At 52.1% G+C, this 18,298-nt stretch overlaps 1 protein-coding gene across 2 annotated transcripts; it reads left to right on the forward strand.

The window, feature by feature from the left end:
• Window positions 1–93: 93 nt before the first annotated feature.
• CRYBB3 (crystallin beta B3) lies at window positions 94–8,895 on the forward strand. 2 transcript variants are annotated; one of them, XM_047762201.1, is made up of 6 exons: window positions 94–2,228; window positions 3,628–3,722; window positions 5,153–5,271; window positions 6,215–6,347; window positions 7,299–7,441; window positions 8,583–8,895. In XM_047762201.1, exons 2-6 carry the CDS (start codon window positions 3,648–3,650, stop codon window positions 8,746–8,748), a joined length of 636 nt encoding a protein of 211 aa, XP_047618157.1. In that variant the 5' UTR covers window positions 94–2,228; window positions 3,628–3,647; the 3' UTR covers window positions 8,749–8,895. The 2 variants fall into 2 exon arrangements, with proteins under 2 accessions (XP_047618157.1, XP_047618156.1); XM_047762200.1 differs by having other exon boundaries at window positions 3,634–3,722.
• The last annotated feature ends 9,403 nt before the right edge of the window (window positions 8,896–18,298 follow it).

Raw genomic sequence — 18,298 nt, forward strand, 5'->3', positions numbered from 1 at the left:
CCACGCATGCATGCCTCCCCCCAGCTGAGTCAGTCTCTCCACTGTGCTGAGCTGGGGGCCAGGCAGAGGGAGGCCAGAGCAGGGGTCCCAGGAAAGGGGGCCCAATGTAGACAAAGCAGGATCTCCATTCAGCATGGGGCCGGCTCCTCATTCTGCCTCCTCCTGGCTGGGGGGTACCTCTGAACCCACACAGTTCTCCAAAATGGGGGTGGCGACAGCAACAAGCGTGGGCAGCGGCTCTCAGCTGGGGGGACTGTTCCCCCCAGGCAACCTTGGGCAATAGCAGGAGACATTTTTCAGTTATCACAAGGAGGGAAGGGAAATGCTACTGGCATCTAGTGGGGAGAGGCCAGGGATGGCGCTCGACATCCAATACTGCACAGGACCACACCCCCCACCCTCATGCCAGCACAAAGAATGATCCAGCCCCAAAGGGCAATACTGCCGAGGCTGGAAAATGTGGCATGTGAAATCTGGGCACATAATAGGTCTCCAGGATCCTAAAAGAACTGATGGGAGCGGGGGTGGGGGGTGCGGGAGTCACACCTCTGGCTGCCCCCACCTCTGTCTTTCCCTTATCTGCCCAGCAGGTGGCGACTGCATCCCAGATTAAGGGGTTAAAACCAACTGCTTCCGTGAGCACCGGAGGGAAGCAGCCTTGAGGCTTGAACGGTCACTAGCAGGCAATATCCTCAGTGATGAATGTAATAAAGTAACACTGTGTTGAGTATTTTGGAACTCTAGTGGCTCAAGAAGAGAGAAGCTTCTCTGTATTTACAGATGAGGAGATACGACTCTGAACTTCATTAACAAGGTCACAAAGGCCCACCTCTTTCCAGAGTCCAGCTGTCACCCACATCTCCAGGGATACCGGCAGACTGGGTCTTATGCTGACTGGGGGATTTTAGCCAAAAATAAACCACAACAAAAGAAAACCCTCAGTTTAACATTTCACTCCTTGGCTCTCTCATGATGTTGTTCATTCAGTAATCATTAACTGCAGGTTCTCAACTCTCTGAAAGTAGAGCATTCGCATGAAACCTTTCCTAAGCCGAAATGGCATATGTTGAAGCAGTTAACTTAGGACACCCCTTGCTCACAGATGCCCGAAATCAATGGAGATCAAGCACAGCTGCTCATGGACACAGTTCAAAGCTGTGGCCCTTGATGCTGAGACGCTGGATGTAGTTCCCAAGGAAGGAGCTTGGTGGCGCCACTCACCTCTATGACATCTGGGCAAAATGAACACAAATGATTTTTGCTTTTTGCCTTTTTTTGTAAAAGCACTACTAGTGTAGGTCTTCATGAAAGCAAAACGACTTAAAGCAAACTTTCAAAAAGCCGGGAGATTCTGTAGTAGCAGGTAAAATTATGCTTTGTTAGACACACACTCAAAATGCATGGGCCTAGGTTTTTAATCATAAATTAGGTGACAATCATGATCACCTTCATTTCTATTGAGGCTCAGAGCTGGGCTCTGCAGGCCAGCCCTCTTCCTCTCTGCTGTGTGATCCTGGGTAAGTGACTTTATCTCTGAATTGTTTCCCCCTCTTGAAAGTGGGGATCATAATTCCACTCCTAAAGAGAGCAGCAAGAGGACTAAACATACCGCTTGTGAAGCTGGCCCAGTGCTGTGCACACAGTAGGTCTTCAACAAATGGTTACCATTATCCAGATATGCCTTCGACACGAAGAAAATCAATCTTTGTTGGGTCTGTTACAGCATCTCGTGGAAATGTTGGGATGGATTTACACCCAATGTAAAGGGTATGTTCATCTGACTTAAAAGGCCACATGGCACGTGGGAAAATTGAGAGATTCCGGGCCCTCTCACCTTAAGAACTAGAGCCATTGCAAGGATGTCATGCACCCCAATAAGGAAGACAGTGGCTCTGAGAAGACAAAAAGGAAGTTGGGGAGCACTGGGGGCCTTTCCTGCCCGATGCTCCCCTCCTGGTGCTGTCAGGCTTCCCACAAAGCTGATGTCCCTCTGCCCCCAGGAAGTCATCAGAAGCCATGGTTGAGGACACAGAGGCACGGGGGCCTCCCCAGGCCTGCTATTGGGATGAAGCGGTCCGGACAGAATCGGGTGGACAGGGCGCTGCCTCAGCAAGCTGGGATGTGCTGGGCTGTCAGAAAGTGCCCATAAATAGGACACTCCTTGCAGCAGCAGGCCGAGTCTGCAGACGGCGCCGGCCCCTCTGTTCTTCCCAAGGCGACTGCAACAGGTGCATTCCAGGAGGCGGGGGCAGGGAGGCTGGCCTGGACCTCGGTGGTCTCTTGGGGAGGGGGACATGCACAGCTGGCCCCCTGCACAAACTGGGGATCTACGTGAGGGCTGGAGCTGAGAGGGAGAATGCAAGAGAGTCACCAAGCTCAGGCGTGTCACAAGGTGGCCAGGGTCAAGCCCTTGAGCATGAGCTTAGGGCAGGGGGCCTGTAGGAACTGAACACAGCTGGCGGGGGGGCAAGCTGGGGGCTGCTGCATCTCCTGAGAGTCCTCCATGAGCCGGGCCAGGCGCTGTTTCCCGCTGATGCTGCACACGCAGGCAGATGGCCCATGTCTATGCGTCACTGGGCCTGTGTTCTGAGTATATACTCCATGCAGCCCAGCTACCCCAAGGAACGGGAGTGCGGGAGCCACAGCTGAGCAGCAGCCAGGTGTGGGGTGTAGTTGTGATGCCTTCTAGACCACCGTGGATGTCTGAAATGGGCATGTGTGCATGAGAGAGAGACACAGAGAGGCTGCGTTTGTGTAGTGGTGGAAAGTAACCATGTGCTGTGACCACGGGGGCTCGTGTGAGCTTGTGTGTGTGTGTGTGTGTGCGCGCGCGCGCGCCCACGTGCTGATAAACATGAGAACAGTCCCACGTGTCTGCGTGTGCGGCATGGTAAGAACCCTTCCACAGGACTACTGCAGGCCCCATGGTGCGTGACGCAGTCCCTAGGGATGAAGGGGAGCTGTCCGTCTGTCTGTGTCTTTTTGGGTATGTGTCTCTTTAAGTGGCTGGGACACAGTAAGTGCTCCATAAATGCATATGGAAGGAATAACTGAATGCAGAGAAACTGGGCTGGAACACGTGTCCCAGGACCTGGTCCAGCATCATGCTTTCTCTAGATGTCTGTCTGTCCATCTCCCACCAGTCCATGGTCTCCAGTTCCTCTTGGTCACCCAGCACAGGGCCAGGCACCAACACAGTTCTCAAGGAATCTTTGGTGAATGAAGTAATCAGTGAAAAAAAGACAACTGCTTGGGGTGCAGAGGTGGGAGAGATCCTAGTACAGGAGGTCCCCCAAACCCCCCCTTTGACCAGGGTCTGAAGGTGCTGCGTCGGCACAGAGCTCCAGTTGTGGGGGAAGGGCATGGGCTTTAGAGCCTGGGCCAATCCCAGCCTACCGTCCCTGGGCCTTGGGATTCCCCTCCATCAAATGGGGCTCCTGATCCCCCTGACTGTCCCAGTCCCTTGGGGTCCAGAGTAGGTGCTCAGTGGGTGTTTGCTGAATGAATGACTGGTTGTGAGTAACAACCACATCTCACAGGCAGCCAAGTTTTGTAGCTCAACTCCAATCGCATCAATACCTGGTTTCGCCTGGGCGCACACGGTGACCCGTTTATCTTTGATTGAAGCTACAGGTGCTCCCAGGAAGATGGCAGAGCAGCATGGCACACCCGAGCAGGCTGCAGCCGGCAAGAGCCATGGAGGCCTCGGGGGCGGCTACAAGGTACCAGGTGGGGAGGGGTGTTGGGGGATCTGGGCCCAGGGCTGCTCTTGGTCCAGTTCCTGGCCCTCCCTGGGCCTCAACATCCCCCTCTTTAAAATGGGAATGGGGGAGTTCCCGTCGTGGCGCAGTGGTTAACGAATCCGACTAGGAACCATGAGGTTGCGGGTTCGGTCCCTGCCCTTGCTCAGTGGGTTCACGATCCGGCGTTGCCGTGAGCTGTGGTGTAGGTTGCAGACTCGGCTCGGATCCCACGTTGCTGTGGCTCTGGCGTAGGCTGGGGGCTACAGCTCCGATTCAACCCCTAGCCTGGGAACCTCCATATGCCGTGGGAGCGGCCCAAGAAATAGCAACAACAACAACAACAAAAAAAGACAAAAGACAAAAAAAAAAATTAAAAAAAAATAATATGGGAATGGTTCCCACAAAGTCCCCAGAGCCCGTGTGAGAACTAAATGCAGGCACCATTACTGTGGTCAACGAAGGAAGAAATCTGAGAGCTGGAATTTGGTGGCTCGGTCCTTTCTAAGCTATCCTTAGGGGCTTTAATTTGAGATGGGGTCCAAGGATGGGTTGACCAAGGAGATAATGGGGGGCTTTAATAAGGGGGGGAGGGGCAGAGCTGCTAAGAGGCTGCCTGGCTCTGAGCCTGATTTGTGGGTGAATCAGCCTTGCCCTATGGACTCTCAGCTTCCCCTTGGGGAGAGCTGCCCAGAGGCCACTGCCCACCAGGAGAGGGGTATTGCTGCCACCCCTTCCAGGAACCTTTTGGCATCTGTGGGCTTTCCCCTGTCCACGCCAATGCTCGGGAGAAAAGAGCCAGCTGACTTGTTGAATCGGTGCCTCCACTTAACTTGTGCAGCCCAGGACGCCTTCTGAACCTCCCTTGACCTGGTATAAAATGACCAGAGCGGCTCTTCCCCAAGGACCTGCTACGAAGGACCCGTTTGTGCTTCTAGGCAGGTGAAAGAGGCAAAACCTTCCTCCATCTTTGCAGCCCCTTCCTCTGGGGGCAGAGAGTCAGGTGAAGGTCAGCTGTTGCAAACTGAGGTTTTATTTGTCCTGCATAGGACTTTTTAAACGAGAAATTTCACATTGAGGAAATTACAGCTTTCTGGCTTCCCTTGAAAAGCTTAGGAAGGTCCCTCTGGACCACAGTGGCTTCGTTTCCCTACAGTCCTCCTTCCAGTCATTTTGGTCGTTTGGCTTTACTAGCTTCTGCCCTGGCTCCAGCCAGATACCTGAGTTGCAATCCCTGGTTTAATTGAGGTTCCTGAAGGCATTCTCCCCTGTGGCCACCAGGGGACAGGGCAGGGCGGGTACCAGGCAGAGCGGATGGAGCAGATGTTCCAAGGAGGACTGTGCAGGACAGGGGCTAGAGCTGGGAGCCCAGCTCTGGGGCGGGGGACACTCTCAGGAGGCTGCCCTTCCAGGTGATCGTGTACGAAATGGAGAACTTCCAAGGCAAGCGGTGTGAGCTCTCAGCCGAGTGCCCCAACCTGACGGAAAGTCTGCTGGAGAAGGTGGGCTCCATCCAAGTGGAGTCAGGGCCGTGAGTACATGGAACCCCCTAGCCTGCCCTGAGCCCTCTGGGAGTCGGGAGGTCCAGGATGGAGCTCTAGATACGCTGTGGGCCTTAGGCAACTCCCTTCTCATCTCGGGCCCCAGTTTTCCCACCTGTAAAGTGAGAGCGTTGAACTGCAATTCTCTAAGAATCCTCCTAGCTTTCCATCTCTGGGGTCAGTAGATGGAGAGAGAACAGACAAAGACACCCCAGCATCTAGCTCAGTGCCAGACTAGTGGGCTTTAATAATTTTAATAATGATGACAATGTCTAAATTTTTAACATGATTTATATCACTGAATCCTCACAACTGGCCCACTTGACAGATGAAGAAACTGAGGCCAAAGGGGTTAAGTGTCCCATCTGTGTCCACACAGCGAGCAAGAGTCCCAGCTGGACCCTGGATTCTTGTCTTCAGATGGAAAGTGCAGGCTCTAGCACTAACCACCTGGGTGATCCTGGGCAAGGTGCTTCACCCTCTAGGCCTCTGTTTTCTCATCTGTCAAATGGGGATAACAAGGATACAGAGTTCAGAAGGAGTTTTGGTAAAAATGAATGGAAAGATGCACATATATAATAGTAATAATAACAATATAATAGTACTAATAATAATAAGAAAAAATGTCTATGGGATACTTATTGTGTGCCAGGTATTGCATTTAAAATGTTTCTGAGCAGACTACACAGAGGTTACATGTAAAACGGATTCTTAGCACTATTTCCCAAGATGGTTTTCTGGCTCAGAGTCTCAGCTTTCACTATGTTCTAGTAGCTCCATCAATACCAGGACCAGAGATCAGTAGTAGGGTTAGAGGGAGGGTGCAGAGTCAAAGCTCGTGGCAGATTTTGCACCTACAACCCCCCCCCCCCCATTAGACTTGTGTTCACCCTCACAGTAGCAGAAGTGACCCAGGCCTCTTTCCTTCTGCAGGTGGCTGGCGTTTGAGCGCCGAGCCTTCCGAGGGGAGCAGTTTGTCCTGGAGAAGGGGGATTATCCTCGCTGGGACGCCTGGTCCAACAGCCACCACAGTGACAGTCTCCTGTCCCTCCGGCCTCTGCACATTGTGAGTATACAGCTCCTGGAGTAGGACATGCTGGGAGCTGGTCAGGCAAGCTCCTTTTACAGGCTCGGCCAAGGGCTTGGCTGCTATGGACCTGGCCAGGGAAGGGCCCTCATTATTTCTGATCTAAATGATTGTGGAAGATAAGAGGAAGATGGCTATTGAATAGGCACTGGGATGGGGGCCAGGAGGCCAGGATTCACATCTCGAATTAGCTAGCAGGGCACTGGCACATCCCTCTGTAACCCTATTAAAATTATGAGCCACGTGATCCAGTCAAAGACATACAATCTAGAAAACAGCTTCAGAAAGTAATTGCAAAACAGCTCAAGTATTTCCCTTTTGTTTCTCGAACACCTGCAGGAGATTCAGCCCATGGTGAGACTTTATGTTTTGTTTTTGTTTTTGTGGGTTTTTGGGCCACACCCTCAGTGTGGAGGTTCCTGGGCCAGGGATCAAACCCACGCTGTGGCAGCAACCTGAGATGCTGCAGTGACAATGCTGGATCCTGAACCTGCTGAGCCACAGGGGAACTTCCATGGTGACGCTTTAAAATGTCACTCTTCTCTCCCACTTATTTCACTCACTCCTCAGCTACTCCAGCCCTTTCTCCTTGTCACAATGACTGATGCTCTTGGAGGGGATTGGGAGGGGGAAAGCTGGGCAGACTGACTCTGAATCTGGTTTTGTAAAGAGAGAAAGTTCCTACATTAGTAATTCTAAGATCTCTAGCTGCCCTCTCTGGACCTTCGTTTCCCTCTCTGCTAAATGACAGAGTTTAACGAGACCCGAAAGGCCCCCTCTTGGTATCATGGCTCTCTGGCTCTACGATTTCTAAGAAGACCCATTGTGGGGGTGGCATTATTTTACGGTGACTTGATTCTCCTCTGGAGCCTCCCTGCCCCCTGCTTTGGGCTTGGGAGCAGCTGGGTCACCCCATCCTCTTTCCCCTAGGATGGTCCGGACCACAAGCTGCATCTGTTTGAGAACCCAGCTTTTGGGGGCCGCAAGATGGAGATAGTGGACGATGACGTGCCCAGCCTCTGGGCTCATGGTTTCCAGGACCGTGTGGCGAGCATCCGGGCTATCAATGGAACGTAAGGGGCCCGAACCCACTCTTGCCCCTCCTCTGTCCTCCAGTCATGCCTTTGGCTCCCAACAGGATCTCTGCTCTCACTACACAGCTGCCATTTCCTGCTCCTCTAGGTCTGACGGCCCTTCATTCCAGTCAGAGCCCCTCCCCCATCCTTGCTCAGAGCCCCACTTGAGAGCTCCCATGATGTGGATGTCCACTGGCTTGCATTCCTGTACCAATGGATTTCTGAGAAGCCTTGACTTATAGTTTTATCTTTTTTTTTAATCAAGTGAAATCTATTCCCTCTACCTATCTTCATCAAAATCTCTTCACTCCTTTTCTGAACATCCTCAGGCCCTTGAATTGAGATTTTTATTTCCTTTTCAATCATCCTTCTTTATCAGGGGGGCATGCAGGTATACAGGTATCATGTGAGTAATACGTAGGAGAGCAGGCTTATCACCTCCTTCCTTCTAGGCTTGATATCTCTGTTCATGCAATCTTGGGCCCACCTTCCCTTTATCCATCTCAATTGTGGGCTTGTGATCTGGGGTTGGGCCTTGAAAAGTGCCACCTCTTCCCGTTAATAACTTTTTACTGAGCATCTGCTATGTGCAGGGTATGGGGGCAATAAGAACTATACAACTCCTCCCTCAAGAATTTCATAGTCTTATACAGAGACAGACAAGCAAGCAAGTATTCACGGTTTGTTGTGATCAGAATTATGATGGGGGACACACAGGGGCTTGGGGGGAACTGAGGAAGCACTTGATTCAGTCTGGGGGAATCAAGAAGGGCTTTTGGAAGGAAGAGATGTCCAAATTGAGATGTAAAGGATGATCATGAAAGAGGGGCCAAACTAAGGATAAGGCAAGGAAAAGCATTCCAAGCAGAAGGAACAGTATGTGTAAAGACATGCCATTTCAGGGAGAGTAGAATAAGAAAGGCTGGAGTGTGGGGTTTAAAAAAGGAATGCGAGCTACCACTAGAGATGTTTGGTGAAGGATCTTGTGAGCAGGGCTAGGAGTTTGAATTCATCCCCAGGGTACTGGGCAGCCAAGGAGGGATTTAGGCAGGTAGAGAGCCAGGTTAGATGCTGGCTTTAAAAGACTTGGTCTGGCTGCAGGCTAACCATCCTCAGCCCAACCTCGGTGTCCCTGCAGGTGGGTTGGCTACGAGTTCCCTGGCTACCGCGGGCGCCAGTACGTGTTCGAGAGGGGCGAGTACCGCCACTGGAACGAGTGGGACGCCAACCAGCCACAGCTGCAGTCGGTGCGCCGCATCCGCGACCAGAAGTGGCACAAGCGGGGCTGCTTCCTCAGCAGCTGAAGGGCGCACAGGCCCCAGTGGCCCAGGCTCGCCCTGGGGGGCAGCAAGGGCAAGAAGAGGAGGCTCCAGGGCCAGGGTGAGGGCCTGCCTGTCCCTCCTTCCCCAGAATCTGCTCAATAAAGCCTGGGGCCGGTCCCCCACCTGCCATGTTCCTCTGCGTCACTTCTTGAGGGGGCGGGGCCCGGGGTAGAACCAGAGAGAGGGAGGGGCAGGATAAAGGAGGCTGCGGCTGGAGGGATCCGAGAGCCCCAAGGGAAGGCTGTGAGCGGTCCTTCTACTCTAGGCACTAGCCCTTATCAGGGAGAACCACTCACACACCCTATCGTGGTCTTGGGTCTATCTGTCTGTATCTCCATCTGTCAGTCCATCCAATCATCCACCTAGTCTTTCCATGTTCCTATGTTTTCTTCTTTCCATTGATTTATCCATCCCTCCTTCTACCCCTCATCTTTCTATCTGTTGTTCCATTCATTTGTCCAGTTCTTCCTTCCATCAGTCATTCATCCACCATCCCTCCCCCCTTCTTCCTTCCATCCGTCCATCCATCCATCTGTCCATCTATCCTCTATCCCTCCCTCCACCCCTCCCTCCCTCCATCCAACCACCCTATATATACCCTTCCCATCCATCCACCATCCCTCCACCCATCTATCCTATATCCCTTCCTACACCCCCATCCCTCTCTTTCTCCCTTCATCCCTCCCTCCATCCCATCATCTGTCCTTGCATCAATCCTTTCAGCCATTAATCCACCTATCCTTCCTATCAATCCCTCCATCCACTATCCATCCATCAAATATCCCTCCTTCCACCCCTCCCTCCATCCTATATCCTTCCCATCTATCCATCACCCCTCCATCCAAAATCCCTCCATCCACCATCCCTCCACCCATCTATCCTATATTCCTCCATCCACCCCATCCCTCCCTTCCTCTTTCCATCCATCCCTCCATCCCATCCATCTGTCCTTGCATCAGTCCTTTCAGCCATTAATCCATCCATCCTTCTTTTCTATCAATCCCTCCATCCACCATCCATCCATCCAATTTCCCTCCCTCCCTCCATCTCATATCCTTCCCATCTATCCCTCCATCCATCCATCCACAATTCATCCTATATTCTTCTCACCCATCCATCTATCCCTCTGCCCACCCACCATCCTTCTATTTTTGCATCAGTCCTTTCATCCATTAATCCAGCCACATTTCCATCCATCTATTCTCCCTTTCTCCCATTGATCTATCCATCATCCCCCATCTGGCTCTCTTAATCTCTATTTTAATTTATTAATTCAGCAAATGCCAGAGGACACAGCAGTGAACAAAAAGCCCCAGCCTCACAGAGTCCACTTTCTGAGACAGAACATGAAGAAACAAGTAGAGTTGGAATCTAAAGTTAGGAGGTGGTGAGGGCTAAGGACAAGAAAGTGGGGTACAAGGATGCAGGGTGATGGGGTGGTGGTCAGAGAACTCTTCTCTGAGATGGTGACATTTGAGCTCATCAGACCTGAATGAGCCACGAGAACATTCCAGGTGGAGGAAGCACAGGTTCGAAGGTCGTGGACAGGAGTGTCAGCTGAGTGATAGAGACACAGTAATGAGGTTGGTAGTTAGGGCTCTACGGACTCTGGAAAACTGAGTTTGAAAGGGCAAGACACGATCTACCTTTGGGTTTAATAGGATTGCTCTGGCTGTGGCACAGAGCAGAACGATGGGGCCAAGGGGGAGGCAGGAGACCAGCTGGGAGGCTTCTGCAGAGATCCAGGAGAGCCGTGACCCCCGACACTCTCTCCTCCATGCCTCAGTGACTGTCCCCTGCCCAGAGGGCTTCTTCAACCTCAGCTCTGGGGCTGAGCCTCCCTCCCACCTGCCACCCCTGACTGTCACTTCATCCAGCCCAAGGGGGACACCATGGCCGCACCAAGGATACACGTGTATCTCCTCTGTTCCCAGTGGGAGGGAGAGGAGTTGTCCCTCTGACAGGCAGGAGGCAGCTGGCTTCCCACAGGCCCGGGGACAAAACCCCATCCCTCCCACCTGCATGAGCCAAACCCGACTCTGTTCCCCTGTCACACTCAGAGCCCGTCCCAGGCACCTACAGCCTCCCCACTGCTGATGCAACTGATGCGAGCCCTAAGAAAACATTTTTCAGAAATGAGAGAAAAAAAAAAAAAAAAAGGAAGTTCCTGTCATGGTGCAGTGGAAATGAATCCGACTAGGAACCATGAAGTTGCAGGTTCGATCCCTGGCCTTGCTCAGAGGGTTAAGGATCCGGCGTTGCCATGAACTGTGCTGTGGGTCGCAGACGTGGCTCGGATCCCACATTTCTATGGCTGTGGTACAGGCTGACAGCTGTAGTTCTGATTAGCCTCCTAGCCTGGGAACCTCCATATGCTGTGGGTGCAGCCCTAAAAAGATAAAAAGAAAAAAAAAGAAAGAAATGCAGCGGTTTTCAGTTACTTCAGACTGCATGTTTTTGTTTTGTTTTGTTTTGTTAAATGTGCACAGCAGAGAAATCACTTGAATCACTCGTACACATCACCTCGTTAAACCCTAACAAGGTTTAGGAAGGTAGCACAGTTTTTAATCCTGTTTATCAGATGAGGAAACAGGCTCAGACTGACAGAATCACCTTTCTAGGGCCACACAGACAGGTGGTGGTAAAGTGGAGGTTTGAGCCCTGCGTGCTGATGTTAGAGCCCACACACTCTGACAGATCCATTGGGGGCATGGAGACTTCACAGAAAAGATGAGAGTAGTTGCCACAACAGTTATAACAACAATACTATTGGCCACAGCTATCCAGCCGCTACTGTGACCACGCCCACTACTGCTTTACAGAATCAACTCTGTGATGGGTGATGGTGACCCCCCACTTGCAAAGAGGGAAACAAAGGTCCACTGTCCCTCTTTTAAGATGTGAAACTAGGACTGAAGTCCATCTCTAAAGCTCCTATCTCCCCACCTCTACCAACTGTTAATGCTGTAGTTGAAGCCTCTGCTGCTGGGGCTGCTGGCCATGCAGTGGCAGCTGTTTATTGAGCACTTGCTATGCTCTAGGAGCTGCCCATGCCTGGTCTCAGTTAAGGAGCTCCTTGGCAATGGGGTTGGGGGAGCCAGGGAGGCCAATGCAGAGCTGGGGGGGTCCCCTTTCTCTCCTTCCCTCCAGCCAGACTTGGTCCCAGACTGTAGAGCTGGGCTGATCCTTAGAGATGGGCTTCATGTGGACCCCCAGATCCAGCGCAGACCCAGGAGGTCACTGATGTCCCAGTGTCCCTGTCCAAAGCCTCAACGCCATAATAACCACCTGCAACAAGGAACACTTGCTCTCTGCAACCACTCCCATACATTGTCCTGTTCAAGCCTCCTAAGGACCTTGGGAGCACAGAGAGGGGCAGCTGACTGCTGAGGTCACACAGCCAGGGAGTGGCAGAGCTGGGCTTTGACTCCAGGCCTGCATAACTCAGGAAAGTGGCTCTTAACTCCAACCTAGAGTTCAAATTCCATCTAAAGCAGTGGCTAGAGCCTGAGTAGGACAGGGAAAGAAGTATATCCCTCGGTGACAAAAGGTCAAGGTTCAGGGACAGGATATCACTTTCCTCAATGGAGCAGACTCAGAGACTAATAGAGACAGTAAGACTAAACTGATTAGAGGGATTAGAGGCCTTATGGCCGAGATGGGTCTTTGATTCCCATCACCCAGGTTCCTCTCTAGGCACCATCACTTCCTGTGTGCCTTTGGGCAAGCCACTTAACCTCTCTGTGCCTCTCATTTGTAACACAAAGTTAATGACATGACCTGAAACATGTGAATAAAAAAATTTTTTAGAAGAAAAAAAATAACACTACCTATCCCATAGGTTATTTTGAGTATTAGCCTATTTTTAACTTGCAGAAAGGGATGAGAATAATAAAGTGTGGGCTCTAGAAGTATGCATCCTCCTCCTCTGAATCATTAAAAATAATGACCCTAGAGACAGGCTCCATGGTTGTGTGGAGCAGAGACTTTCCAGTTAATCAATAATGTGTGTTCCCCCTAAGCACACTGGTGCAAACAAGGAAATAAAGAAACTATGGTGTGCCTGTCGTGGCTCAGCAGGTTAAGAACCTGACATAGTGTCTGTGAAGATGCAGGTTTGAGCCTTGGCCTTGCCCAGGGGGTTAAGGATCCAGCATTGCTGCAGGTGGTCACACAGGTCACAGATGTGGCTCAGATCGGGCACGGCTGTGGGGTAGGCTGGCAGCTGCAGCTCTGATTCAACCTCTAGCCTGGGAATTTTCATATGCTGCAGACACCTGAAAAGAAAAAAGAAAGAAGGAAACTAGGCTCCGAGGCTCATCTTGGGGAATCTGAGCTGTGACAAGGCTTCATGAGGAGAATGGGACCTGGCGGGTGAGCAGGGCCCATGGAGACAGGACAGCAGCCCAAGGACCCCCAGGAGCTGGGCAGGCCCTCGAGGCCATTCTCCTTGGGGTCCACCATCAGTGAGCCTCCGTGAGTGCATCCACCTTGCCTGGGTCTTTTGGGGTCCTCCTGCCACTGCCTGTTACCTGCCCCCTGGGTATCTTTTATCTTTCCCTAGATGGTTGCAGACTAGCTGCCAGCCCTTGCATGCCCATGTGCCCCAGGGACACCTGGAATTCTGGAGAATTAACACATACTAGGAGCAGCCTTTGTCCCATGGCTAACAGGTATCAGCGTATAAATACCCCAGCACCCTCCCCTTGGGTGGGAACTTGACCAAGCACTCCTCCCCATTTTGGAAAAATCATGGCACCCGCAAAGTTGTTGTGTTGCCTGCAGTGTTTGCATCACCAATAAACACCTCAATCCATATGTCTGGCTATGTTATGTTCAAGACGGTTCTTCACAGGCATCTACAAATGTCAAACACAACTTCAGTTCACTATTCTTACCCAAACTTGTCCATTATAAGTAGCACAAATCCCTAACTCTTTGTTCAAATTATTCTGGTAGAGCTGGGTCCAAACCTTTATATATTGAGATACATATGGCTAAGCCTTTCATTTTCTCTCTTCTTTTATATTAGACTTAGGACATATTATTAATTTATTCCGAGAGCATTAGGTAGGTGACTTAGAGTTTCCATTTTATTTCAGGAAATGAAGGGGCTCTCGTAAAATAGTTGTCACGACAAGGGAGAGTTGGTGCTGATAGAGGGGACGGGTTCTCCACTTGGTCACCTCCAAGGCTCCTTCTCGCTCTGTCTCCTTTGTATCTAAAGGTCAAACTGTTTTTGGGAACAGCAAGGCTTGTCTTCTTTTTAGCACAGAGAAGGTGATTTCAGGCTTTTAGCCTCCAGGACTGTGAGATAGTACATTTCTGGAAGTCTTTTTTTTTTTTTTTTTGTCATTATGTTATTGTGGTAAAATATCCTGCCTGCTGAATAAACAAAATTTACCATTTTAGCCACTTTTAAGTGTACAGTTTAGTGGCATTAAATCCATTCATATTGTCATGCAACTGTCATCACATCCATCTCCAGAGGTGTTAAACTCTGTACTCATTAAACCATAATTCCCCATCCCCCCACTCCAGACCCTGACAACTACTCTTGTACCTTCTGTCTCTAAATGCAGCTGCACTAAGAACCTCATAAAAATGCAGTCATACAGTATTTGTCCTCTTGTATCTAGGTAAAGAACCAACTTAGTGTATATGAGGATGCAGGTTTGACCCCTGGCTTCGCTCAGTGGGTTAAGGATCCCACATTGCTGTGAGCTGCGGTATGGGTCGCAGATGTGGCTTGGATCCTGTGTTGCTGTGGCTGTGGCCTAGCATTCGACCTAGCCCAGGAACTTTCATATGCCGTGAGTGTGGCCATAAGAGGAAAAAAAAAAAAAAAGAATTTTCCTCCTTTTTAAGGCTAAATAATAATCCATTGTAAGAATAAAACACATTTTGTTTATCCAGTCACCTGTCAGTGAATATTTGGATTGTTGCCACCTTTTGGCCATTGTGCCTGATGCTGCCATGTGTATGGTATGCAAATATCTTCTGGTGTCCCTGCTTTACTTCTTGGGAGATACCCTGGAAATTGAATTACTGGCTCACATGGGAATTCTATGCTTAACCTTTTGAGGAAACACCACGCTGTTTTCCATAGAGGCTGCACCATTTTATACCCCAAATTCTGTTGTCTTAAGCCTTTAGTGTTGGGCCCTTGATTTTGGCAGTCCTAAGAAAACAAAACAAGTCTCTATTATGTGTCAGGCTCTGGGCTGTGGGATATGATGATGTGTGGTCAGGGCACTTGAAGTGACATTAAATCCATTCATATTGTCATGCAACCGTCACCACATCCATCTCCAGAGGTTGTGGACAGCCAGGCTGTCCTCTGGCTCCGTCCAGCCCCTGCTCTACCAGTCCCTACTCCACCTACAGGCCCTTCACGTGAAGGCCGGCTTCATGCCCAGCTGGTGACTATTCTAATCCTCAGGCCAGAATGGCTCCACCTGCTAGATTATTAAAGAGAAACATCTGCCCTGGTGCAGGTCATTAACCTGAGGGGCTGGACGGGGCTGCTGGTTCCCCTGGTAACTGAGGAGCCAGCGTGAAGTCAGTTCCCCTATAAAAGGCAGCCTCCTTCTCCCCGCCCAGGAGTAAAGATGGCGGCTGTGTCCTGCTCTTTGTGGGCTGCGCATGGTGGGGTGTCACCCCGAGAGCCTTTGTTTTGCATGTGTAAGATCCCCTGTCCAGTAACCATTGATGTCTCTTGCCTCTGGGCTCAAAGGCTGGGCAACCACAGGGCTCACAGGACTGCAGGGTGCAGCCCAACCCCGAGCCCAGCAGCCAGCAGGCCAAGCAAACTCCCATGAGTGCCGAGGAGTTGGGACGTGATGGGACAGAAAGCCGCGGGGTGATCCCGAGATGGCCGTCCGCTGGCCTGCGGGGCCCTGCTGCAGGCGACCACCCTGAAGTGTCTGTCTCTTCTATTAAGAAGAGGACCAAGGAGTCCTCTTACCCTCGAGGCTCTTTCCAGTTTAAAAGCAGCCCTGAGACTGCAGTTCATGTGACTGCGCGGGGCTGCTGGTGAATAGGGACGAATTGCGAGGACCCATCTCTCGGATGCTCGGTGTTACCTCCCCGACCTCCACCCCTGAAGCACTACCGACACCAGCTTTAGGGGTATGGACTCAGGGACAGGTTTGTGATTTGGACGTGGCCAGTTACCCAGAGGGGTTTGGTGGGGACCTGGGGCAGTGGCAGAATGACCAAAGTGTCCTTGGGCTTCTGGTGGCGGCTGTGAGAAGGGGCAGCGCAGTGACCTTGCGGGACTGGAGCAGATGTGCACCATCTACGATGTCACAACACGTGGGAGACGTTACAAAAGGCCAGGAGGAGGCTTCGAGCCTCACAACCACTATTCGGGGTCTGACAGCCGTGCGTGACATACAGGACCACGTGGACGTGGGTAGCGACCAAGGACCGAGCAGTCTGGGGGAGCCAGTGGAAGCCGTACGCTGGCTTTTCCACCTGCCTTGCACCTCTGCTGCAGGGCTATGAGGGGGCAATGTAAGCAACTGAGACGGAACTGTCCTCAGCACATGGACAGGAGCTCACGCAGGCCCTACGAGCTGTGACCAAACCCCCGGGATTGGTCGTCAGCGCCTGCACCGGGTCAACCAGGGGCAACTAGTCAGCGCCCTCCAAATCCAGCAGTGGACACCGAGGGACCGAAGGACAGTTGCCCACCACCGGTCAGGACGACACCTCGCTGTTGTCCTGGAGAGGGACCCATGCCCAGAGAACACGTGCAACACAGCCCAGAGGCCGGCAGGTAGGTCCCGGGGGGCTTGGGTTTGCCGCCTCGCGGGGAAGAGGGTAGGAAGGGCGCCCGGATTCCACTGTCTGCTCCCGGCCCCACCTGGGGCTGCTGAGGTGACTGACCTGGGCCCCTCCTGGAGAAAGGCCCCTTGTATGATCCCCGTGGCTGGTGGTTGAACCATCTCTTGGGTACTCTGCCTGGCTGTGGGGACCGCAGTGCCTGGGCAGATGGTCCTGCCAGGACACGGCCGAGGAGCAGTGTCATCTGTGCTGTTACTGCTTGTATTTCGCGTCATGGTCACGACCTTCCCTGCTTTGTGCCTGGTGAACACCTCACACATCAACCCTCGTCTCGGGGGAGGGAATCTGTGCGTGGACAGGGCGGCCACAGCACCCTCGCTGTGAAAAGAGTCTGATTACTGGGTCTAAGGCAGGGGCCAGCTTCCTCCTCTGGGCTCCCGTGACCATCTGACTGGATAAGCACTTGGCTCACTCCGGATCCTCCGGAGCGGCTGGTGTCTGGGTTGCACCTGTGCTGTTCAGGTGCAGAGCGCCTCTCCCTGACTCCAGGGGTATCGAGGGAGAGGGACAGACCCAGACAGTCAGGATTGTGCAGGGGATGTGGGGCTGGAGGGTGCAGTCAGGCCACTCAAAGTGGCTGTCCTCTCGCTCCGTCCAGCCCCTGCTCCACCAGCCCCTGCTTCACTCACACGGCCACTCAGTCCTCTTCATTATAGGGCTGCTGGTTTCCCTGGTAACTCTGAGCCCACTTGACATCAATTCCCCTATAAATGACAGCAGCCTTCCTCCTCCCCAAGTAGCTGAGATGCTGCCATGTCCTGCCCACTGTCTGCCACACCAGGTGGGTGTTGCCCCAGGACCCTTTGTGTTAGATCCTCCCACTCCCCCGCCCACCTCTTCCAATCCACCAATGTCATCTCTGTTGCTGTCGCTGGGCTCTTTCTTCAGTCTCAAGACCAGGCAACTACTAGACTTGTAGACCTGCCGGGTGCAGCCCAACAGGTGGTAAAGCAGGGAGACAGTGGCCCTTCCCTCCTGATGCTGATCTTCCAACTGGAAAGGCAGGAAGTAAATGGATAACATAATGTCAGGTGGCAACGTGCTATGGAGAGACCCAGCCTGGCTGGAGGCTGGGGTGTGTGTGGGTACTGGGGACGTGGAAGGTGGGGGCATGCAGGTCTCCTCATTCAAACCTGGTTTCCAAACCCCAGTGCTGTCCCTTCTCTCCTGTCTGATCTTGGATTTAGTCCAGGGAAGACCTGTACATGGGAGGAACACCAGGAAAGACCAAATGCCCAGCAGCAGCAGTGGGGCCGTCAGTAGGGATCCGAGAAGTTTCTCCAAACCACCAGCCTGAGCATCCTAAGGGCACCCCACTTAGGAATGGTGGGTGCCTGGATAGTCAGAGGCTTTCAGAGCCAAAGAGAAGGAACTTCATCCTGCACAATCAGGCCTCTGCCCATCTTGGCAACCCAGCCCAGGCCCTGCCCCATCATAGGCCACCCTGTAGTGGCATTAATCTCTTTTCAGGTCTTGAAATATCATGACAGTGCATTTTACCTGGTCCCCTTCTGCTTGGAACTCTTCTCTCAATCCAGCTTCTCAGGCTAATTTATCCCCATCCCTGAGGACTTGCCTCTTCCCAGGAGCTTTTCTGGATGGTTCAGGCTGGGGTAGGTCCCTTCCTAACACTAGCCCTTAGAGCAGAGTTTGGCGCCAAGTACATGCCTGATAAAAATTT

Source organism: Phacochoerus africanus, chromosome 15 (genome assembly GCF_016906955.1).
Source record: "Phacochoerus africanus isolate WHEZ1 chromosome 15, ROS_Pafr_v1, whole genome shotgun sequence".
In the NCBI taxonomy this organism is placed as follows: domain Eukaryota; kingdom Metazoa; phylum Chordata; class Mammalia; order Artiodactyla; family Suidae; genus Phacochoerus; species Phacochoerus africanus.